This window comes from Otolemur garnettii, unplaced genomic scaffold, assembly GCF_000181295.1.
Source record: "Otolemur garnettii isolate 467f Iridium unplaced genomic scaffold, OtoGar3 scaffold00005, whole genome shotgun sequence".
Classification (NCBI taxonomy): Eukaryota; Metazoa; Chordata; class Mammalia; order Primates; family Galagidae; genus Otolemur; species Otolemur garnettii.
Window position 1 is genome coordinate 45,886,975 of NW_003852400.1, and position 20,209 is coordinate 45,907,183.

The window sequence follows — 20,209 nt, forward strand, 5'->3', positions numbered from 1 at the left end:
GAAGGGTGCCGGTCATCCCAACTACTTAGGAGGCTGCAGGAGGATTGGTTGAACCCAGGAGTTTGCTCTGAGCTATGATGACTCCCCAGCACTGTACCCAGGGTAACAGAGTAAGACTCTGTCTCAATGACAAAAACATGGAAGTCAAAAACAATAAAATGCTATCTGCACAATCTCTGAATGAATTAAGACAACTTCAATGTAAATGAATGATTACAGTGAAAATTATTGCAAAGGTAAACTTAATGCCTGAAAATATCTAAGTAGAAAGTGTGAAACAGATAAATGATACAGATTGTATTTTATTTATTGTAACTAGTGAGTTACAGAACTCTGCATGACACACAGGTCTCGTAACTCTCAAGCACAGATTTCCACGAGAATGATATAGCTATTACAACTTTGGGATCGGATATTTGGAAGACCGTGTTTACCTACCTGTCCTCCATAATAAAATTCTTCAGAATCATTATCGCCTTCAGAATCTTCTTCCACCGTACTATTCTGTCTTGACTCCTTAGAATAATAAAAGAGAGACAATTTTAATGATCAAACTAGTTTGCCTCTTTTCTAAAATAAAGTAGCAAGTTGTTACAATGGGCCGGTGTGGTGCATATTATGTGGATTTTATATCTAAAACATTCTCTCTACAGTATAATCCCTAAACAAAAGGTAGTAAAAGGCAAACATTTCTGTGGGTGCCTTCAGCTCTTTTAAAGAACATCTTTTTTAAGAAATCCTCTTTCACTGATCTTAAGTGAGTTGTGCAATTTAATATTGATGTATATTAAAAATATGTATAATAAAACCTTCAGTTTTGCTCTGAAGAAACATTTGGCAAGCCCATGCCAATTCAATTTTTAGTAAAAATTTCCTCAGCATTATTTATCCCAGACTATTCTCACTTCCACTGCCAGCTCTAAACAATGGCACAAAAGAAAAGACACTCTGAATTCAATAATATAAAAATCGAATTATAAAAATAAATATGAATCCCATTATGAAGAGAACTTTGTGTATACAGAAATTATTTGTTTTACAATTCAGATTTCCAAAGAGTATTTAATTTAGTATGCTTTAATGTGAAATTTGAGTTTCTAATTAACTGAGCCATATCTTTTATGCGTCTGAAGTACAAACAATGAAAATCCACGCTAGTGTTTCCATAACTGGCCTTATTAACACAGCCAGCAGAAAAGTCGTTTCTTTTGGACACGGGAATCTGGTTATGCAATATTTCATAATCATCTCTAAATGTTTGGACTGAATTTCCAGTTCTCAGGGAAAGCAAAATATCTTGAAAAGGGAACTTGGCTTTGATAAAGGTCTAACGGTGATTTTATTTAATTGGTACTTCTGGACGGGGATAAACAAGGGAGGCACCAATGGTACAAGACTAACGGCAAGGGAAGATTATATCCAACTCTCGTTTTGAAAACAAAAAAATTTCTGGGCCCACATTTTACTTAACAACATCCTGTTATTTATTAATAGATTGAAGTAAAAAAAATTAGAGCAGAGAGAAAAGATGAGTTTTTTAAAAAATACCGAACAATAATAAGACTACATACACCCTCAAAATTACATATAATCATGTAAAGTTATAGTAAGTTACATAAGGGTTCCTCAGTCAATTATGGACAAAATACACAGTAAGTTGTTTTCATATACACATTGTGTTTAGACTTAAGTCAGACCCTCTTGTTTATTATTTTACTTTCTTTAGAGACTGTGTCGTGTTATATTGCCGAGAGTGGTCCTAATGTCCAAATAAGTGACAGGTGCCACCACACTTGGCCACTTTTCTATTATTTTGCAGAAAACTTATTTCTCAGAGTTAATTTTAAGCCACTTTCTTTACCATATAAAACATTTTGAACATTCATTCACTATATGTGATTTTGAACTACCTGGAAGATATGCAGTACAAAGACACAGGTCATTTAAAGTATATCTATACTGTTTTGAAAAAATGAAAAACGTAACTCACATACCTCGCCATTTTCCTTTTGTAATTTGGATTTTATGGATAAGCAACAGTTAATGTCATTTGTTTTTCTCAACTCTGAAAGAAAGTTGTAATTTAAAAATTATTTTCGTTTTCAGTATGCTATTTACCAAGTGTTCATGAGTATCAGCATAAAACTGTCCCTAAAGTGATTCCCTCCCTTTGCAAAACAATTCTGGGATATTCTGAAATTACACGGTCTGCAAGCTTTCTGATTTTTCACTGCGCAGAAAAATGTGATCAAACGAAATACCATTACACAGATTCCTTCAGCTCTTATTATATAGGTTAAAACAGTTTAACATAGTAAATCGCACACAAACTTTATATTCACCCTGTACTTTACAGTAACTTCATTGCCAAAATTATAGGTTTCAAATATTCGGTTTATCATAATGCAGAAAAAACAGTTTTGCAATATCAACATAATACATTTAAACAGGATTTTCTTTTAGGGTACTGTAAACCTGTGCATTTAAAAATGGTCAAAAAACAAGCTAATGTACTTTAGATGAATATTTGAATGGAAAACTGGGTTTAATCGATGCTGAAGATAAGTATCTGTTCTATCGGTTAAAAAAAACCAAACAAAACATTTATGTGCAATTAAGAAAAATTAACCTAGAATGAGAGATATATTGCTATTACCTGTTGCTATTTTATGAAAAATTACGGGAATTGGCTCTGTAGTAACTAGTACATCTTCGTCATTTTCTGAACTTGACACATATGTATTATCTGCAAAGAAATATGGATAATTAAAGGCATAAGAACTTGAAAAAACACATCCTTGATAAAAATCGCAGTTAAATTTACATCACATCACTTTTGTGCCAACTCTCATAAAGCACACTATTCTCATTAAACTCAGGGAGAAAAGGACAGAATGAACTGCAGATTTATGTGTGAGGTATGAGTAATTGTAAAGGGCCTAAAGATGCCTCATCTGCTAGAGCACTAGATTCTTGACACGGCTTTAATATCCCACGTGGCCATGACTCATCTGGATGTAACTGGTCACCTCCACTGAACAGGGTCCTTCACCAAATCACTCTCTCCTACCAGGAACAGGGGTAGAGAGTAGAGAGAGGAAACTGAAGAAGAAAAATCTCCACAATAAAAGGATTAAATACAAGCTATTCAAAAACTGGAGCTAAGGATTTTGTTGTGAATTGTACTCTCTGTATTGCTTAAATATATATTGCTTATATATATATATATATAAAGTTGATATAAAGTTTACAATTATCATTCGTCCATGAATTAATTTAACTGCATACACTATACAACATCGAGTGTATGGACATTAAATTATTCCCCTGAGTCCTTCAACTTCTTCTTCACAGTTTGCTTCCTCTGGGGAAAAATATTTTATAAGCTTGGCATTTTTCCTGATAAACATGGATCTCCAAGTCCATGGTAATATCAGACCTCGGTGTTTTTTCTCTTGTGCATTGATGACTGCAAGGGCAATCTGAGAGCCAGCTATTTGACCAACATTTCACCAATTCATTGATAACGGTCCTATAATGCACCCATCAGTGACCTATTAAATAGTATAAAATATCAACAACGAATAACAAAGGCATGGATCAATTCCCATCAAGGGAAATTATTGCTCAGATGGCTGACTGAATATGCTGTAAAAGAACTTTTTGAGCTGTGTTTTCATAATATTGTGTCAGTGTAGTGAGAACATGATTTCTAACTGATTGATCGCTAAAGCATTGCTTTATTTCCAAAGAAACATCTGTAATATTTTGAGACCTTAAGAAATGAGCATAAGATAGTGATTTATGTATACAGTTTAAGCTGCAAAAGACTCTCAATAGACATAAGATTCAATAACGATCCAGAATTAAGAAGGGGCGGGTATGGATTAGATGTGAAGCAGAGTTTGTCTCATTTCTTAGATTAGCGTTAAATACCAACCCCTGCTATAGACTTTTATTTCTCAAGCCCTCACTCAGAGTCTTACTGATTAGAAGTTATTTGCTACATCATCAAGCTAGCTATCTGTTTTCTCTGTGCAAAAATGAATTCCTCTGAGCTAAGGTTAAGGACAGAAAGAGTATTTAGAGGAAGCATGAGAGCAAGAGAAGTTAAAGCTGACCAACAACTAGAAGGGAATACCCACAAAAATCCGCGGAATGAGGGAGTTTACTAAAGCAGAAGTGAATAAATTAAGACATTATGTTTAAGAAAGTGGGAAAGTGAATAACCAAATTGAAAGGATTCTCTCTCAGAATGAATGACCCTGGAAGGCAGGAAGCTTAGATTCAAGAGAATATAATTCGGTGAATACATGTTGATCTGTCGGAGGAGAGGATTACGCCTTCAAACATACAATTTTCTAAGAGATTTTTCTGCCAGTTGGTATTTTGATTAGTATTTGGCATTAGGGTACATTTAGTTTCTGGTTTTGGCCTAATTTATCCCAAATCAAAATGATCTCAGGTACCATAACATTACTTATTAAAATGCCATTATTATTACACATAAAATGCCAGACTGGATCACAAATGTAAACTCAAGGGGTGATCAGAAGTGTAGAAGAGTAAAGAAGTCACATCAAATCCAGATGCTGCTTTGATTTTTTAGAAGAATCCATTTGCAAAGCCCTCTGCTTCTGGGCTTTTCTTAACTGGGAAGTTTTTGATTATTGATTTGATCTCCTTCTTCACAAATGATCTGCTCAGATTTTCTGTGTCTTCATGATTCAGTCTTGGTAGGTTATATTTCCAGGAAATTATCCATTTCTTCTGTGATGCAGTCTAGCAACCCTACTTCTGAATATATATCCAGAGGAAATGAAATCATTGTCTCAAAGAGCTATCTGTGTCTCCAAACTCACTGCACCATCACTCACAACAGCTAAGGGGGGAACAGCCTCAGTCTCCATCAGCAGATGACTGAATACAGAAACTGTGGGACACACGGCTAATGGAATATTCATTCAGTCCTAAAGAGAGAAATCCTGCCATTTGCAACAACATGAAAGAATGTAGAGGACATCTTAAGATGGAAAGAGAGACACCGCGTGATTCCACGTTTATTTGTGATCTAAGTAAGTTGAACAGAAGCAGAGCATAAGAACGGTGGATGCCAGGGGTTTGCAGAAACGGAAAGATATTTAAAAGTGCACAAACCTGGACTCAACACTAATACAAAGCCAGTAGATGAGCTAATGCGTGCCCATATAGGAGAAAAACTCGTTTTAATTCAAGTCGGAGAAGGAGGGGGTGCTCTCACTGAACAGGCATGGTGTGACAGCCACTACCTAACAAATCAAATATTATGAACTGACTGCACCCTTCACATTAACCTCAAATTAAAACGGGGGGAGGGGGCACGCTTCGAAGTTGCACTTATATAGAACGAATAAGCCTACAGTCTAATGTTTCATATAAAGATGCTAATTAATAATATTGTACTGAATAGTAGCAATTTCCTAGGAGAGTGGATTGTAGGTGCTGTTACAATAAATAAATAAATAAAATGTGAAAAAATGGCACAAACTTTTAGTGACAGTGGTAAGAGGGACTTCTGGAGTTCTAATCTACAGCTGGGATGGTGACGAATGTATTCATTTGATTGTGGTAATGCATGTATGTATTCATATATGAAATCATCACATTGTACTCCTCAAATATATTCGACCTTTATTTAACAATTAATTTTTTTTTTTTGAGACAGAGCCTCAAGCTATAGCCCTGAATAGTGTGCTATGGCATCACAGCTCACAGCAACCTCAAACTCCTGGGCTTAAGCGAGTCTCTTGCCTCAGCCTCCCAAGTAGCTGGGACTACAGGCGTCCACCACAACACCCGGCTACTTTTTGGTTGTCATTGTCATTGTTTGTCAGGCCTGGTCTGGATTCGAACCCACCAGCTCTGGTGTATACAGCTGGTGCCTTAGCCACTTGAGTTATAGGTGCCACTATTAATAATTAAATATTTTTTAAAGAAGTTTTAAAACTACTACTCCCAACTAGCTGCTGTTGGTTTTTGATTTTACAAGCCACAAAATGAAGATCTTTGAAGTTCAATCTACATGAACCCATTCTACATGTACTTTTCATTATTGCTTAAATAATTCTAAATCTTCCTTAAACTATTCTGACATTTGTAATAACAACATCACTCTTGATTAGAGATTAAAAAAAAAAAAAGTAGGCTATACAAAGGGCTACAGAATGCATTTGAGGTAAAGAATGAGTCAGTGGCAGAATAATGTTTTCAAACTCAAATTCCTTCACGGAAATTCTCCCTCTTCAGAGCTGCCTATTTGTTATTTCCTTAAAACCCTCTGTGGACAGCTACATTCTTCCGTGTGTGTGATATAGAGGACCTTTGCTAAAGCAGTTAATAATGTACGTATTTTCTTTTCGTTTCTGTACCAGATTATGGCCGCATAACTACAATCTCCATGGACAATTGGCAGACGCAGACTTAAGTGAGCTACAGTGTCTTAACTGTTGCTTTCATTCTCTTTTAAATGCAGCTTAATTTAGATCAAATCGGTTCATTTTTCATTCCTACATAATTTAAGAGAAATAACAACTATAACTAAACAATACTTATGTTGATTTTATGTTATATTCTGAGTATTGTCCCTGATTTTTTTGTTGTTTCCTTTTGTTTTCTCAAGCCCAGGCTTGAACCTGCCACCCCTGGTGGGTGGGGCTGACGTGCTAACCAGAGTTATGGTGGCCAGCTTGTCCCTCAATTTTTACATGATTTCATGCCATCCTCTAAATCAGTCAATTATTATCCCTATTTTAAAGATTAAGAAAATGAAGCTTAGGGAAACTAAGTAAAAGTAATTAATTACACAGCTAGTAAATGGTGAAGCCTTACTCTGTCTTAATCCAGTGCTTAGTCACTATATATTATGTGTATTGTAAAACATGGAAGGTATTGTCACTAAACATTTGCAATATCTTATTAAATATAAATGCTTAGTAAGTATAAAAACAACAGTATTTTAGACATCATAACCTGAGAGAAACTGCACAGGACTCTAATTCTCACTTGAGTGGTCTGTTCGTCAAGTTATATGCAGCACTCAAGTGTCTTAGGTCAGGCAAGACTCTTCGGTATTAGAGGATCTAGAAACTGCCTCCGCATTCCTCTAACTTCTAGCGAGGAATGTAGGAAGGATGACAGAACTCACTCCCATCAGGAGGTAAACTTCCTAATTAAAGGTGGGAACAGATTAAGCATTAAAGAATCCTGGTGATTTGTGATACGCACACCTATTCTATAAGCCATTACCATTAAAAAAAAAAGTTTTTACTATAAAATCCACAAAGAAGAACAAGTAAATCGAGAGGCTGCTTTATTTTGAACAGCCAACATAATATTTAGCATTTCATTTATGTGCATGTCATTATGTATGCCTGTCTCAATAAGGACCCTGTCGATTTTCATTTTCACAAAAAGAAACTATGAATTTCAGTAGGTGGCATGAGTTCATTATTAGTAGATCACAATTATAAAATGGCACATCTATTCCTCGCAATATAAGCTAGGGTGACACAATTCTGACTTTGGAGGACAATACTCATACGTTTTCACTGGGCAAAAATTTTCATATTTTCAAACTTGGATGATGAACAAGTCATTGAATCAAATAATCTAGGGCAAGTAGAAAACATAATCCTAAGAAACATTATCAGAGGAACTACTCAAGGTGGCATCAAGATTACGTCATTTAGAAAGTAAACACAACATTAGAGAGAGCTATTTGCTTGAAAGAATTTAAAAAATGGGCCAATTTTTGGAAGACAAACCAAAGGAAGAAAAAGACAAAAACAAATATAAACAACAAACACAGAAAGGAGAACTCGCCACAGAGAAACAGAAGATTTTTCCACATACAGACTAAACACTATACTTTTGGCTTAAAAATCAGGACATTTCACCAGCGTAATGACTTATAAGAAGAAAATATGTTAAATGAGACATAGGCTGGGCGCGGTGGCTCACTGCCTGCAATCTTAGCACTCTGGGAGGCTGAGGCTGGTGGACTGCCTGAGCTCAGGAGTTGGAGACCAGCCTCAGCTAGAGTGAGACTCGATCTCTAAAGAAATAGCCCGGCGTTGTGGCAGGCACCTGTAGTCCCGGCTACTCGGGAGACTAAGGCAAAAGAATCACTGGAGCCCAGGAGTTTGAGGTTGCTGTGAGTGATGATGACAGAGCACTCTACCCAGGGTTACAAAGTGAAACTCTGTCAAGAAAGAAAGAAAGAAAAGAAGGAAGGAAGGAAGGAAGGGAGGGAGGGAGGGAGGGAGGGAGGGAAAAGGGGAAGAGAGAAGGGAAGGGAAGGTCTGAGACAAAACAGACCAATAATCATGCCAGAAACAATAAGACAACTGCCCTAGAACCATCCCTAAGAAGCACCAGGCTTGGAGAGATTTGCTTGGATGTTTTAACAAATACACAAAGAACAATTCAAGTCCTTCAGCAACTGGCTAAAATACATGACAAAATGAACATAATTGTTACAGATAGACATTAAGGTATCTGCTAAGGTAACTTGTCACCTTACTGCATAAAGGAGAAAATACATATGATACCTCAACAGATGCCGAACAAAAATTTTACAAAAACTTAATATTCACTCTTTAAAAATAAAAAAAAAAAAAAAAATCGGTAAGAGGAAAGGAATAATATTTCCTTTTCTGAAAGCAATCGGATGTGCTCACATATTTTGAGAAAAGGGTCAAAACTGCCAATTCTCATATCTATTACTAAAAATTACTCCAGAAGTTCTAGCCAGAGCCAGAGGCAGAAAATACACGTATAAATATTAGAAGAGCAAATACATAATATTTAAATAATATTAGGTTTCTAAAAAGTCAAGCATATTAAATAACAATTCTTCGTACAAATAAATGCGGATTAAAGTTTAATATTAGGGAAAATATAATCATATATTAATGTTCATTTTGAAAAAAGCTCCATAAAAACACTGACACTACTACTTCCCCAGAAGCAGTAAGAATCAGAACACCTGATTGGAAGACCGAACTGCAGGTGTTTGGGGAAATATTATTTAATGTCTCTCAGCACATTCCCTCCGGTCTGAATGTCATAATCATCCCTGTTCTGGCTTTCTTACAAGCTGGTGTTTAGAACCAACTGAAAGCATCTATGTGGAAGTCCTTGGTGTAACGGCACGTACAGTGCATCTTGGTGCTCGCTGCATCAACCAATTCAAAACGCTGCCGCAGGATTCAGACCAGAATGCGCCAATCTCATTCAATCATCCCTGTGTTTTATTGCAGGATAAATAAACCTACTATGATCACATAGATCAAGTAACATGTGTATTTACACTCCTTTGCTTTCTGGAAATAAAATTATGTTGGAAGTTCACTACAAAGTTGCTCCAAGAAGGAAATTCAGTAAAAAGAGAACAAATAATGCTTTGTTTGCAATGCTTTTGATTTAAAATTTCTGTTTTTACATGTTGGAATTCCCAGTGGGGCTCCTAGGAAGGCAGAAAAAGCCCAATTAATAGTTCTGGGAAACAAACAGAGCTAAAGATTTGGTCAATGTGGTTTACCCAAGGCCTCTTTTACCACTTAATCATGAGCTGTAGAATAATTAATGGAGTTTTCAAGATGGACTTTAATTTGCATTTCCGTCACCTTGACTTAAAGTCCTGCATCTTTCATGGCTGACATCTCTATAACACGCTTCACTGAGAAGATTTAGTAATATAAAATTTACAATGAATAGTGAAGCTGTTGTTTTTTCTGTCATATCTAACCAACATTCAGCATCAAAGACATACCATACCATAAGAGAGGGCTGATAGCACAACCGTCTACAAAAAATTTTTCCTCACAAATTTTTCTTGTTTTAGTTCTTCTAGTAAAACTTGCCTAGAACTCTTTGTTACTAATAAAACATAGGCATGTCCATGATAATAAATTACCTCCACTGTAAAATTGTACAACAGTTTTTTATCGAACATTATACTTAAAACACATGGAGAACACAGCAAAATAATTACAAGTAAGTTTATAATTTAAGAAATTATTTTCAAATATAATATTTAATCTTATAAAAAGATAAAATGCTTAATGCAAAGTGCTACAGAAAATAACTTAAATGCTAACAAAGTTTTCCACGAGAAATTATAATTTTTTTTTTTTTTTTTTTGAGTCAGAGTCTCACTTAGAGGGCCGTTGTGTCACAGTTCACAGCAACCTCAAACTCTTGGACTTAAGCAATTCTCTTGCCTCCGCCTCCCAAGTAGGTGGCACTACAGGCACTCCCCACAATGCCCAGCTATTTTTTGTTGCAGTTGCCACTGTTATTCATCAGGTCCAGCCGGGTTCGAATCCACCTGCCTTGGCGTATGTGGCTGGCACTGTAACCACTGTGCTACGGGAATTAAGCCTAAATTTTTTAAAAATACTAAAAAATATACATACATACATGCATACTTAGAAAAATGATGGGAACTAGTAAGTGTTCTCTATCATTTTTACATTATGAATGGCGAAATGATGTTCCATAACTAGACAAGTTTAGGGAAGCTTTATTTTGATTGTAACATAAGACTACACAAGGGAGCTGTCACAGGACTCATGTAAAGAAGTTTTCATTGGGAAATGATTTTGATTCTGGACTATGTCTCAGAGTAAGACACACACTTTACAGGCAATCAAGAGAATTCTGCATTATATAGATCTCCCAGTGCATTGGTCTCCCAATGCATGACCTCTACGATATATTTATAGACTTTTTACATCTCCAGAAGAAAAACATATTCAAAAGAGTCATGACATAAATATTTGGAATTGAAAGAAAAAGAACAGAAGCATACCTGGGTAATCTTCAGATACGTGTACTGAGTAAGACACACTGTCAAAAGAAGAGAACAAGAAAAAAAGGTTCAGGTTACTGCTGAGGTAGCTGTACTTATATAAAAGAAGAGGTTACCTCCAATTACCCATTCATTTATACCGATACAAGTGTAAACAGAACATCCGTAATGGATAAGGAAACTCCTTTTATAACTAACAGAAACAGGTTTTTAAGATACAATTACCTGAGTCTAAGCTGGTCTTTCTAAAACCGTTTTGGACTATCTTTCTCCCAACTTCTTTTGGGACAGAGGTCTTTTTACTTTAGCAACATCTAATACCTCCTAACTTATCAGCATTTGTTTTGCTTGCTCAAATTTCATTAAGTCATCTTTTCCTACCAAAAAAAGCATTCCTCCTATTGGCACTCAAGAACTTAAACAGTTATTTTTAATATTACTTCCCCACAATATGATATACTTTTGAAAAAATGTCCTGTTCTTCCAAATGAAAGTCTAACAGTTATTCTTCATCAGCCAGTCTCTCATCACTGCGGTGTACATATATGCAGTGGGTACACATATGTAAATAAATAAAAAATAAACTACCTGTTTTCAGAAGAATTGAGTTGTCTCAAAAATAAAACAATAGTGCTTTGTACTTATATGACATATGAAAATCTAACACGCTTATTTGTTCACTTTTCTATCTCTAGCAACTAGATTGCAAGTCTCTTGAGGTTCGAGTCTATTCTATTTACATTTGTAGCACAGCCACCTATTTACTGCATGACACAGAGCACATGTTCAAGAGTAGCTATTTGACGGGATTGGTAGAACTGCTACCTGCCACAGAGAAGTCAAAATTTAGTTTAAGTTCAGCCAATTAAATAGCCAAGTTCTGCCTATTAAAAGAAAAAATTAATCCTCTTCAAAGGAACACAGAGAAGACACAGTCTATGCAAAACATCATTCACAAAGTGAATCCAAGGTAATTCAGAATCACTGTATGAACAAACAATAAAATGTAAACTCTTTCCTAAATGAAAAGACGACTCACATCTTGGGATTACCTACTATGATGGCACAAGAATAAGTCTAAGTAATCTTAAGGATATAAAGGAAATCCCAATCTGAGCAAGAAAGAAACTAAAACAAACTATCAGGAACCTCTAGGGCACTAGCAAAAGGGCAAATATTTGTGTGGCTAAGAGTTTTGGCCGAGATGAGTGAGGATAAGGCAAAAAAGAGAGAGAGAGAGAAGGAGAAAATAAGAACGTAAAAGTTCCCAATTTCAGGGAAACACATAGATGTGCAGATTGAAGAAGGTCAAAAAAAACCTGGAATAGAGTAAGAGCAAAGAAAATTACACCCAGGAGTGCTTAGTTAAACTGCTGAAAACCAAATATATAAAAAAAATTACATCAGGCAAAAAAAAAAAAAAAAGACACATTACATACAAGGAAATGATGAGAAGAATCAATCCTGACTTTTTAAGGAGAGAAAATGATCAACTCAAAATTTTATATCCAATCTATATATCCATCAAAAATGAAAGTAAAATAAACTTTCAAATAAAATTGTTAACTTTGGCCCTAGACAGCTGCACTGTGAGACATTCTAAACAAAGTTCTCCTAACTGAATAATATCAGACAGAAAGTCAATATCCAAAAGGAATGAAGAGCAACAGAAACAAAAACACCATTTTTTCTTAATGTTTTAAAAATACATATGATGTTTAAAGTAAACATTAAAACACTTCATTGTGGGATTTAAAGCGTACATAAATTAATATGTATGATTAAAGCATAATAACAGGTGGGGGAAATGTTTGCAAGGTCCTTACCTATCAAAGTGAAATGTAAGATATTAACCCTAAATAATAACTGTGAGGAAAGTTAAGGAAATGTATTGCAATCCCTAGAGCAAGCACACAAGTGTGCACACACGCGCGCACACACACACACTACTAAAAAGCCAATGGGTACATTAAAGTGAAATTCTAAAATTAATTTTGAAACACTTAGGCAAAAAGAAGGCAGGAAAGGAAGAACAGAAGAACAAAAAACAAAAAGAATAGAAAACAAAAAGGAAGGATTTTTTTTTCCCTGAATCTAAGCATATAATAACTGCATTAGATGGTAATGGACAAAACACACTAAATAAAAAGACCAGAGTGGATAAAAGAAAGCAAGAACCAACTCTTTACGCTATGTTTTAGGTATCCACATGAACTACGAAGACACACAGATTTAAAATATAGGACGGCAAAGAGACACCATGCAGACAGTAAGCATGAGAAGACTGAAGACAAAGATATAAAGAGATGGGTCACAATGCTAAAAGGGCTGGTTCATCAGGAAGAAAGCATAACACTCACGGATGGACACGGACCAAACAGCCAAGCTTCAAAATACATAAAGCAAAACCTGACACGGCTACAGGGAGAAACAGACAACTCTCACAGTCATAGTTCTGAGTAATTAAAATAGACGAGAAAAATCACTAAATACACTGCAAAATCTGAAACTTATTTTCATAGGCCACCATAACTGCAGAATACCAAGATACACAGTTTGTTCAACTGTACTATAAATCTCAATAAATCTGAATTGATGGATGGACACGGTTTATTATAGATCATACCCTGCATTTCTTGGTTCCTCTTGCCTATATGACACTGAGTCTTAAGTCCTTAAAAAGTCACTGCCTTTTACGTTCTGGTAGGCACCTGTCGTCCCAGCTTTTGGGGAGGATTGCTTGAGCCCAGGAGTTGGAGGTTGCTGTGGGCTGTGATGGTGCCACTGCATGCTGACTCAGAAAAGTTGTTTGTTTGTTTTTCTAATGGAGTGACAAAGTTTTATGATAGGCATAAAGTTTTAAACTATTTTAAATAAGTTGTTGGCAAACCCTACTTCATTTGTATGACAGCAGTATCTTCATTCTTGTCCTTTAGAATTTAGGGGATTGGGTGGCGCCTGTGGCTCAAAGGAGTAGGGCGCCAGCCCCATATACCAGAGGTGGTGGGTTTAAACCCAGCCTTGGCCAAAAAAAATACTTAGAATTTAGGGGATGGTGATACCAAGTAGCAAGTCAGATTTGTAAAAAAGTTTTTAAAAGTCGCTGCCTTTTAGAATTTGTGACTAGACTTATAGGGTTTTGCTACCATGGCCCTAAAGCAATGCAGCCCTTCCAGGCAAGCTCACGTTTCCAAGAGATGAGGCAGAGACAAGAAAACCTGAATGAGTACATGGGTAGGAGAGAAGGTCAGTAAGACCACGGACGGATATGCTGTTCTTTCAAAGCATATTCAATTGTCCAATTATTATCAAGAAGCAGTTTGTTTGTTTGTTTTCCTAACTAGGTATAAGCCAAACATTGTGTTAATGTCAAATAAGTTCTAAATAGAAAAAAGAAGAATCAGGAGAGATACTTTCAGATGATTATTTCAAAGGAAAACACAGACCACGAGACATGGTGAATATGACAGACAAAAAGAACTTCAATATTTTGGAGCACAACAGCATTCTTTTTTACTTTTTAATTTTTAAACCATATACAATATAGATTCCATGCAGTTGCAAAGCCTGCATACAGACAGGTACCATGGTAACACCCAGTTTCACCCCAGTGCTTACACATTTTATATTTTTATATATAAAACCAGGAAACTGACCTTAGTGAACAGTTTGTGTACAATCCTATGTCATATGTACGTGAATCACATACCCACTACTGCAAACCAAGATACAGAAGAAAGATTTCCTTTGCGCTGCCCTTTCTAGAGTCACATCCATCCCCTTCACCTAACATCTCTGCGCCCAAACGGCCACTCATCAGTTCTCCCTCTCTGGAACTCTGTCACTTCAAGAATGACACACAAACAGAATCACAGCGTATAGGGCACAATAGTATTCTAAGGCAGAATGAGTAGTTTGAAAAAATTACTCTCCAATGTTTAGGCAATGTTTAGGATAGACTGAAGAAAAGAGCAGATTAAAAAGTTATCATGGTAGTAAAATACAAGCAAATATCTGTGGGGAAGTATGTAACAGGAACGAGAAGCAAGGAACAAATGGCAGATGCTGGAGCCCGGCCAGCAGCCCAGCTTTGGGACTCATGGCCCTGAGTCAAATGCCGAGCATTAGAAGATAAAATATCCATGGCAATGACGCCTCAAACAAGCTGCGGGAGACATACACTCTGACCCCGCATGAACTTACTTTCCCATGATTCACTCTCATACAGTGGAACTGTACTATGTAGAAATAAAATTGATGATGAAGGCACCCCTTCTGATCTGGCAGTACTGGGTGACAGAAGCCTGGCCCCTTGCCAGAGATTATGCTCAGGACTAAGCTGAATTAATTCCCAACAGCCTACCATCTAAACCAACAGCAGTTGGCTTCATTTTTTATCCAAATCAATGTCTAAATCCAAAATGAGGCCTTAATCCATCCCTTGGTCCACCTCTAGTTCGAGAGCCTGTTGTAGTCTGAGTCGGGCAAACAGGAGTCAAAGTGGACTGGTGGCATTAAAAAAAAAAAATACAAACAGTTAAATACATTCAGATTCAATCTTCAGTAAAATGGAAGAATCCATACCTACCTTAAGAGCCTGCTGTGATGATTTAATGACTTAACAGGTGTAAGGACCCCAGGACAGCCCAGACACATAGCAGCAGGTGCTGAGTAATTTTAGTCAGCTTCCAGCACAAGCAATTAAAATTTACAGAAGTGAGATTTTACATGAATGAATGTTCTCTGGGGAAGTCAATTTGCTAAAACATACTATCTATTATGTTTATCAGAGATCAAAGCTAACATTGATGATTTTATTTTATGGCTGGATTGTCCTTGGGATCTCAGGAGACATTCCTATGCTCATGACCATACCTAATTTTTCAAATGTAAAATACCAAGCAGAAGCCCTGCAAAAATGATTCATCAGCTCCTTGTGCTATAGCATTTTGGGGGTAGTATACCAGAAGGAAAATCACCAGGACTGTAAAATCCTAATCAGTTTCACTTTGTGGCTTACAGAGTTCTAAGGGAAACGATCTAGGGGAGGCAGACACGGATGATTGAGCTAAAGGCCCTAACAGGTAGTGCCAAAAAAAAAAAAAAAAGTAAGGGGCAAAGCTTTAGCAGGGTTAAGAGTATGGGTAGTATGCGCTGTACATGATAAATAGCATAAAGCAAGCAAAAAAATGCTGTGGACAAGTGGAAATGAAAGGTGAACGTGAGAAGAGAGAAAAATCTGGAATAAGCTCACTCCTATTCAGGAAGAAAAAAATGCCTTCAGAATTTTGGAATGTGCTAAATTACAATTAATTACACCACAGTGCTTTGCCAGAGAAACTCAGGCCAGTCAAATATGTGTTTGGTATATACTATAGGCAGAACACAGTGAAAGGTTCTTTTTTTTTTTTTTTTTTTTTTTTAGAGACAGTGTCTCACTTTGTCGCCCTCGGTAGAGCGCAGTGGTGTCACAGCTCACAGCAACCTCCACCTCCTGGGCTTAGGTGATTCTCTTGCCTCAGCCTCCCAAGTAGCTGGGACTACAGGCGCCCACCACAATGCCTGGCTATTTTTTTGTTGAAATTTGGCCAGGGTGGGGTTAGAACCCACTCCACTCAGTATATGGGGCAGGTGCCCTACCCACTGAGCCACAGGCACCACCCCCAATGCAAGGTTCTTAAAAATCACAAGTTCCAAACTAGTATCTATAACTTATTTCTATTACACCTCAATAATTTCCAAACAAAATGGCTACTTTTATCTCTTATTCCTCTAAAAGCATCTGGCCCAACCAAAGACATTTTTTCACAGCCAACTCCTGCTGAAGGACCTCCTGAAACAGCCCTTAGGTGTTCAGCAGTTATCTAATTTTATATTTTGCTTATATATTTGTTCAACCCTAGAACTGAAATCATTCATGAGGTCTTTCTTGAATATAAACTTACCACTAATTCCATTACCTTCTGAAATGTCTGCAAAGAGCTAAAAATAAACAGAATTTAGTCTTAGATCCCAAGTTCACAGGATCAAGAAAATTCTTTTAAGAGTATCAGGTGGTGGCTTTTTACATAATGGAGACTGGAACTTAGAATTGAAGATGAGTTTTAGACTTAGAAGACCTTTCCAGTACACTGACTCAGTATCTGCATTTTGCAGCTGAGCCCCAAAATATTGTGACTGCAAAACTCGCAGATCCTAAGCTCATACTTCTTTAACTACATCCAGAAATTTTGACAGAACAAGCAAAAACCAATATTTTATTGTGCAATACCTTTTTTACCTTACCCTTTAACATTTAAAACAATTTCTCCAGCTAAATATATCTTCACATCTTTTATGCTCTTTCCCTATCATCAAAACGTTTTCTTCCCATATTAAGAGAGATTATCATATGGCTACTCCCCCAAGGCGGTTCCTTAATTCTGTCTCCCACCATCCACCACCTACAAGCTCATGCCTCTCTCCTGGTGCCCAGAAAGGAAGAATTCTCTGTCCTCTTATTGAAGATTAATCCACCTACTTGCTGTACAGAACTCATAAACCCACACTCCATTTGGGACTTGGTTCTATTAATTTCATCTAACAATGCCACAATTTGAAAATTATCAAAAATAATTATTTGGGGGAAAAGAATTTAGCCACAAAGAAAAGGAAGTGCTATTTTAAATTTTAAAAAAATGAGTTTTTAAGAAAGCTAAACTTCCAGAAAAAAATAGGATTATATGAACTATTGTATACATACAATGCAAGGCAACTGAGAAAAAATAATGATATAGAATAGGATTTAACAAAAGGGGGGTTTCTGATACATTAAGGTAAATGTAATTTGAACAGCTGAAACACATTTCCATTTATTCCAGGAATAAATACATCTACTGCAGATAGGTGCTGATAGGAACATGGCTTGAAAAATGACCAATTTTAATGGTTGTTCTCTGCTGGCTCTCAGATGAAAGTAAATTTGATTCTTGGCTTATATCTATTATTGTCCTACCTTTAACATAACTGTGCATCACGTAATAAGAAAAACGCTAGTCATGTTTAAACTTTCCATTTACCATTTACACTATCACTCCTTCTAATTATCACTCTGCTTTTCTTCATTTTACAGTCGAGTTTTTACAAAGAGTAACCTAATCCTTTCCCTCAACCCACTCGCACTTCCACATTGTAACTGGGCTTCCGCTCCTAGTCCACCAAAATTCTGCTTCTTCATGGAGCCATTGGCCTTTTCTCTCCCTAGTTCTTTTCTTACATAAATTCTTTAATCCCTTCACTTGTCACATTCTCATATTTCCTTTTCCTTTTTTTTGAGTCACAGTCTCACTATGTCGCCCTGGGTAGAGTTCTGTGGCATCACAGCTCACAGCAACCTCAAACTCTTGGGCTTAAGCGATTCTCTTGCCTCAGCCTCCCAAGTAGCTGGGACTACAGATGCCCGCCACAATGCCCAACTATTTTTTTGTTGTAGTTGTCATTGTTGTCTAGCAGGCCCTGGCGGGGTCCAAACCCGCCAGCCCCAGTGTATGTGGCCGGCTCCCTGACCACTGAGCTATGGGCGCTGAGCCACATTTTCCTATTTCATGTTGAGCTTTCATATTTCAGGGCTTCCCAGGCCATGCTTATTGCTCTATTTTTCACTATGAATAATCTCAAACAAATCCATTAAGAGTCTCCTACAAACATAATCAGAAGGCTCAAAATCTCTGTGCCTCCAAATCGAAGATGCACTTTCTTTTGCATTTTCCAAAGGATCATTTCATAATCGAATTAAATCCAACTTTTACAAAATGAAACTCATAGCCTTCCTTACAATACTTTTCAATTTAGCCAATAAAATACCAAAAAGAAAAAAATGAGAGACAATTAATGGTAGCACCTGCTGTTAGGAATGATAGCTCTCCTTACAGGATATAAGTCCCTGGGCCATATTCAGAGGCAGGACAATTCTGATTTAGTGGAACTAAAGTGGAGCTTGAAGATCTGCCTTTCTGAAAAGCACACCGGGTGATTCTGACCGTGTGTCTAATAAACACAGATGGGAGTTCTACAGAGTCAAATTCCAACTCCTATGTCTCTCAAGACTTTCATTATCTGTACTGTCAACATTTCAACAAATACCTACAAAACTTAACTTCCAAACACTCCAGACTGTCATTCCCAAAACAAGTCTCTTTCTTTTCACATAGGGGAAAGGAGCCATTATGAACCACGTGACCTCACAGTAAATGATTAACCACTAAGCTTCAGTTTCCTCATCTGTAGTACAGATCTATGGTTGTTATGAGAAGCAAACAAGTTAATACATGTAAAGCAGTTAGAATAGAAATCTGACACACCAAGTAATCAATTAAAATTACCTCCTTATCACTGACTTACTTCCCTGAAGCGTACTTCCTGCCCCTCTTCAAGAAGGAATTCCAGGGACAACTTCCTATGGAACTTCTCCAAGGACCTAAGCAGAATAGAACGTTCCCTCCCCTGTCGACCTTGACATTATGTGTATTATGTGCCCCATACACTGAAGGCACTGCCCAAACAGCACAGTAACTTACCATTCAATAAATGATTCCTAAATACATGAATAAATCCTACCAGAGTGCTCAGCAAAATAACTGTTACTTGGGTGAGTGTGTAACGCTTTGATAAGAACGAGCAAATGCTGGCCCCCAAAAGGTCATCGTGTGACTACAGACAGTGAATTTCAGGCCCTTTTCTATCACATTTTCTTTTCATATCCCTTTTCTGATTTACCAAAGAAGAACAGGGTCTGAACTCTTAGTCATATGTCTCCTCTGAATTTCAATTTCATTCTCAATCTACGTAACAGGGATGAATCTTGCTTTATTACCAGTCCCATTAGTATAAGATAAAAGTCAGTGGCAATACAGGAGAAGATCTCAGAGATGTTTCCAAAAATGCAAGAATTAGTTATTTTCTACTAGAAAGAGTAGAAATGTTGATATTTGAGTTTACTTAGCAGGAGGAACACACAATACACAAAAATTATTAAATAATCTATTCCTATCCTGAAAGTATACGGAAAGTATCCTAGATCAAAGGGGGAAATGCTAAGGAAAATGTTTGAGCAGGAATTTACTGCATCACATATTCCAAACAAAGAATAGGAATGATTTAATCCAAGTTCTTTCTGTAAGGACAGCTGAGCACATCTGCCTCTGCCCTTCTTTAGAACCACTTAACATGAAGGTAGGAGAACTAAGTTCTCATTCCAGAAAAGAAAATACAGCTTTCTCACCTATTAAATAAATGGTTTAATATTTATCACTCCTTACAAAGGCAAAAGGATGAAGATGCTTGTCTAAAAAAAATAATACATGTTCCTGTTTTTAAAAC

The 20,209-nt window shown here is 36.7% G+C and overlaps 1 protein-coding gene across 1 annotated transcript in view; it reads right to left on the minus strand.

The window, feature by feature from the left end:
- The window catches only part of PARP8 (poly(ADP-ribose) polymerase family member 8), a 200,283-nt gene that overhangs the window by 81,163 nt on the left and 98,911 nt on the right, over nt 1–20,209 (minus strand). The window contains exons 4-7 of the mRNA XM_023507640.1: nt 10,853–10,890; nt 2,657–2,746; nt 1,995–2,065; nt 439–516 (exon numbers count right to left, since the gene is read on the minus strand). Of these exons, the coding sequence (XP_023363408.1) occupies nt 439–516; nt 1,995–2,065; nt 2,657–2,746; nt 10,853–10,890 (277 nt within the window). The remainder of the gene's footprint in view (nt 1–438; nt 517–1,994; nt 2,066–2,656; nt 2,747–10,852; nt 10,891–20,209) is intronic.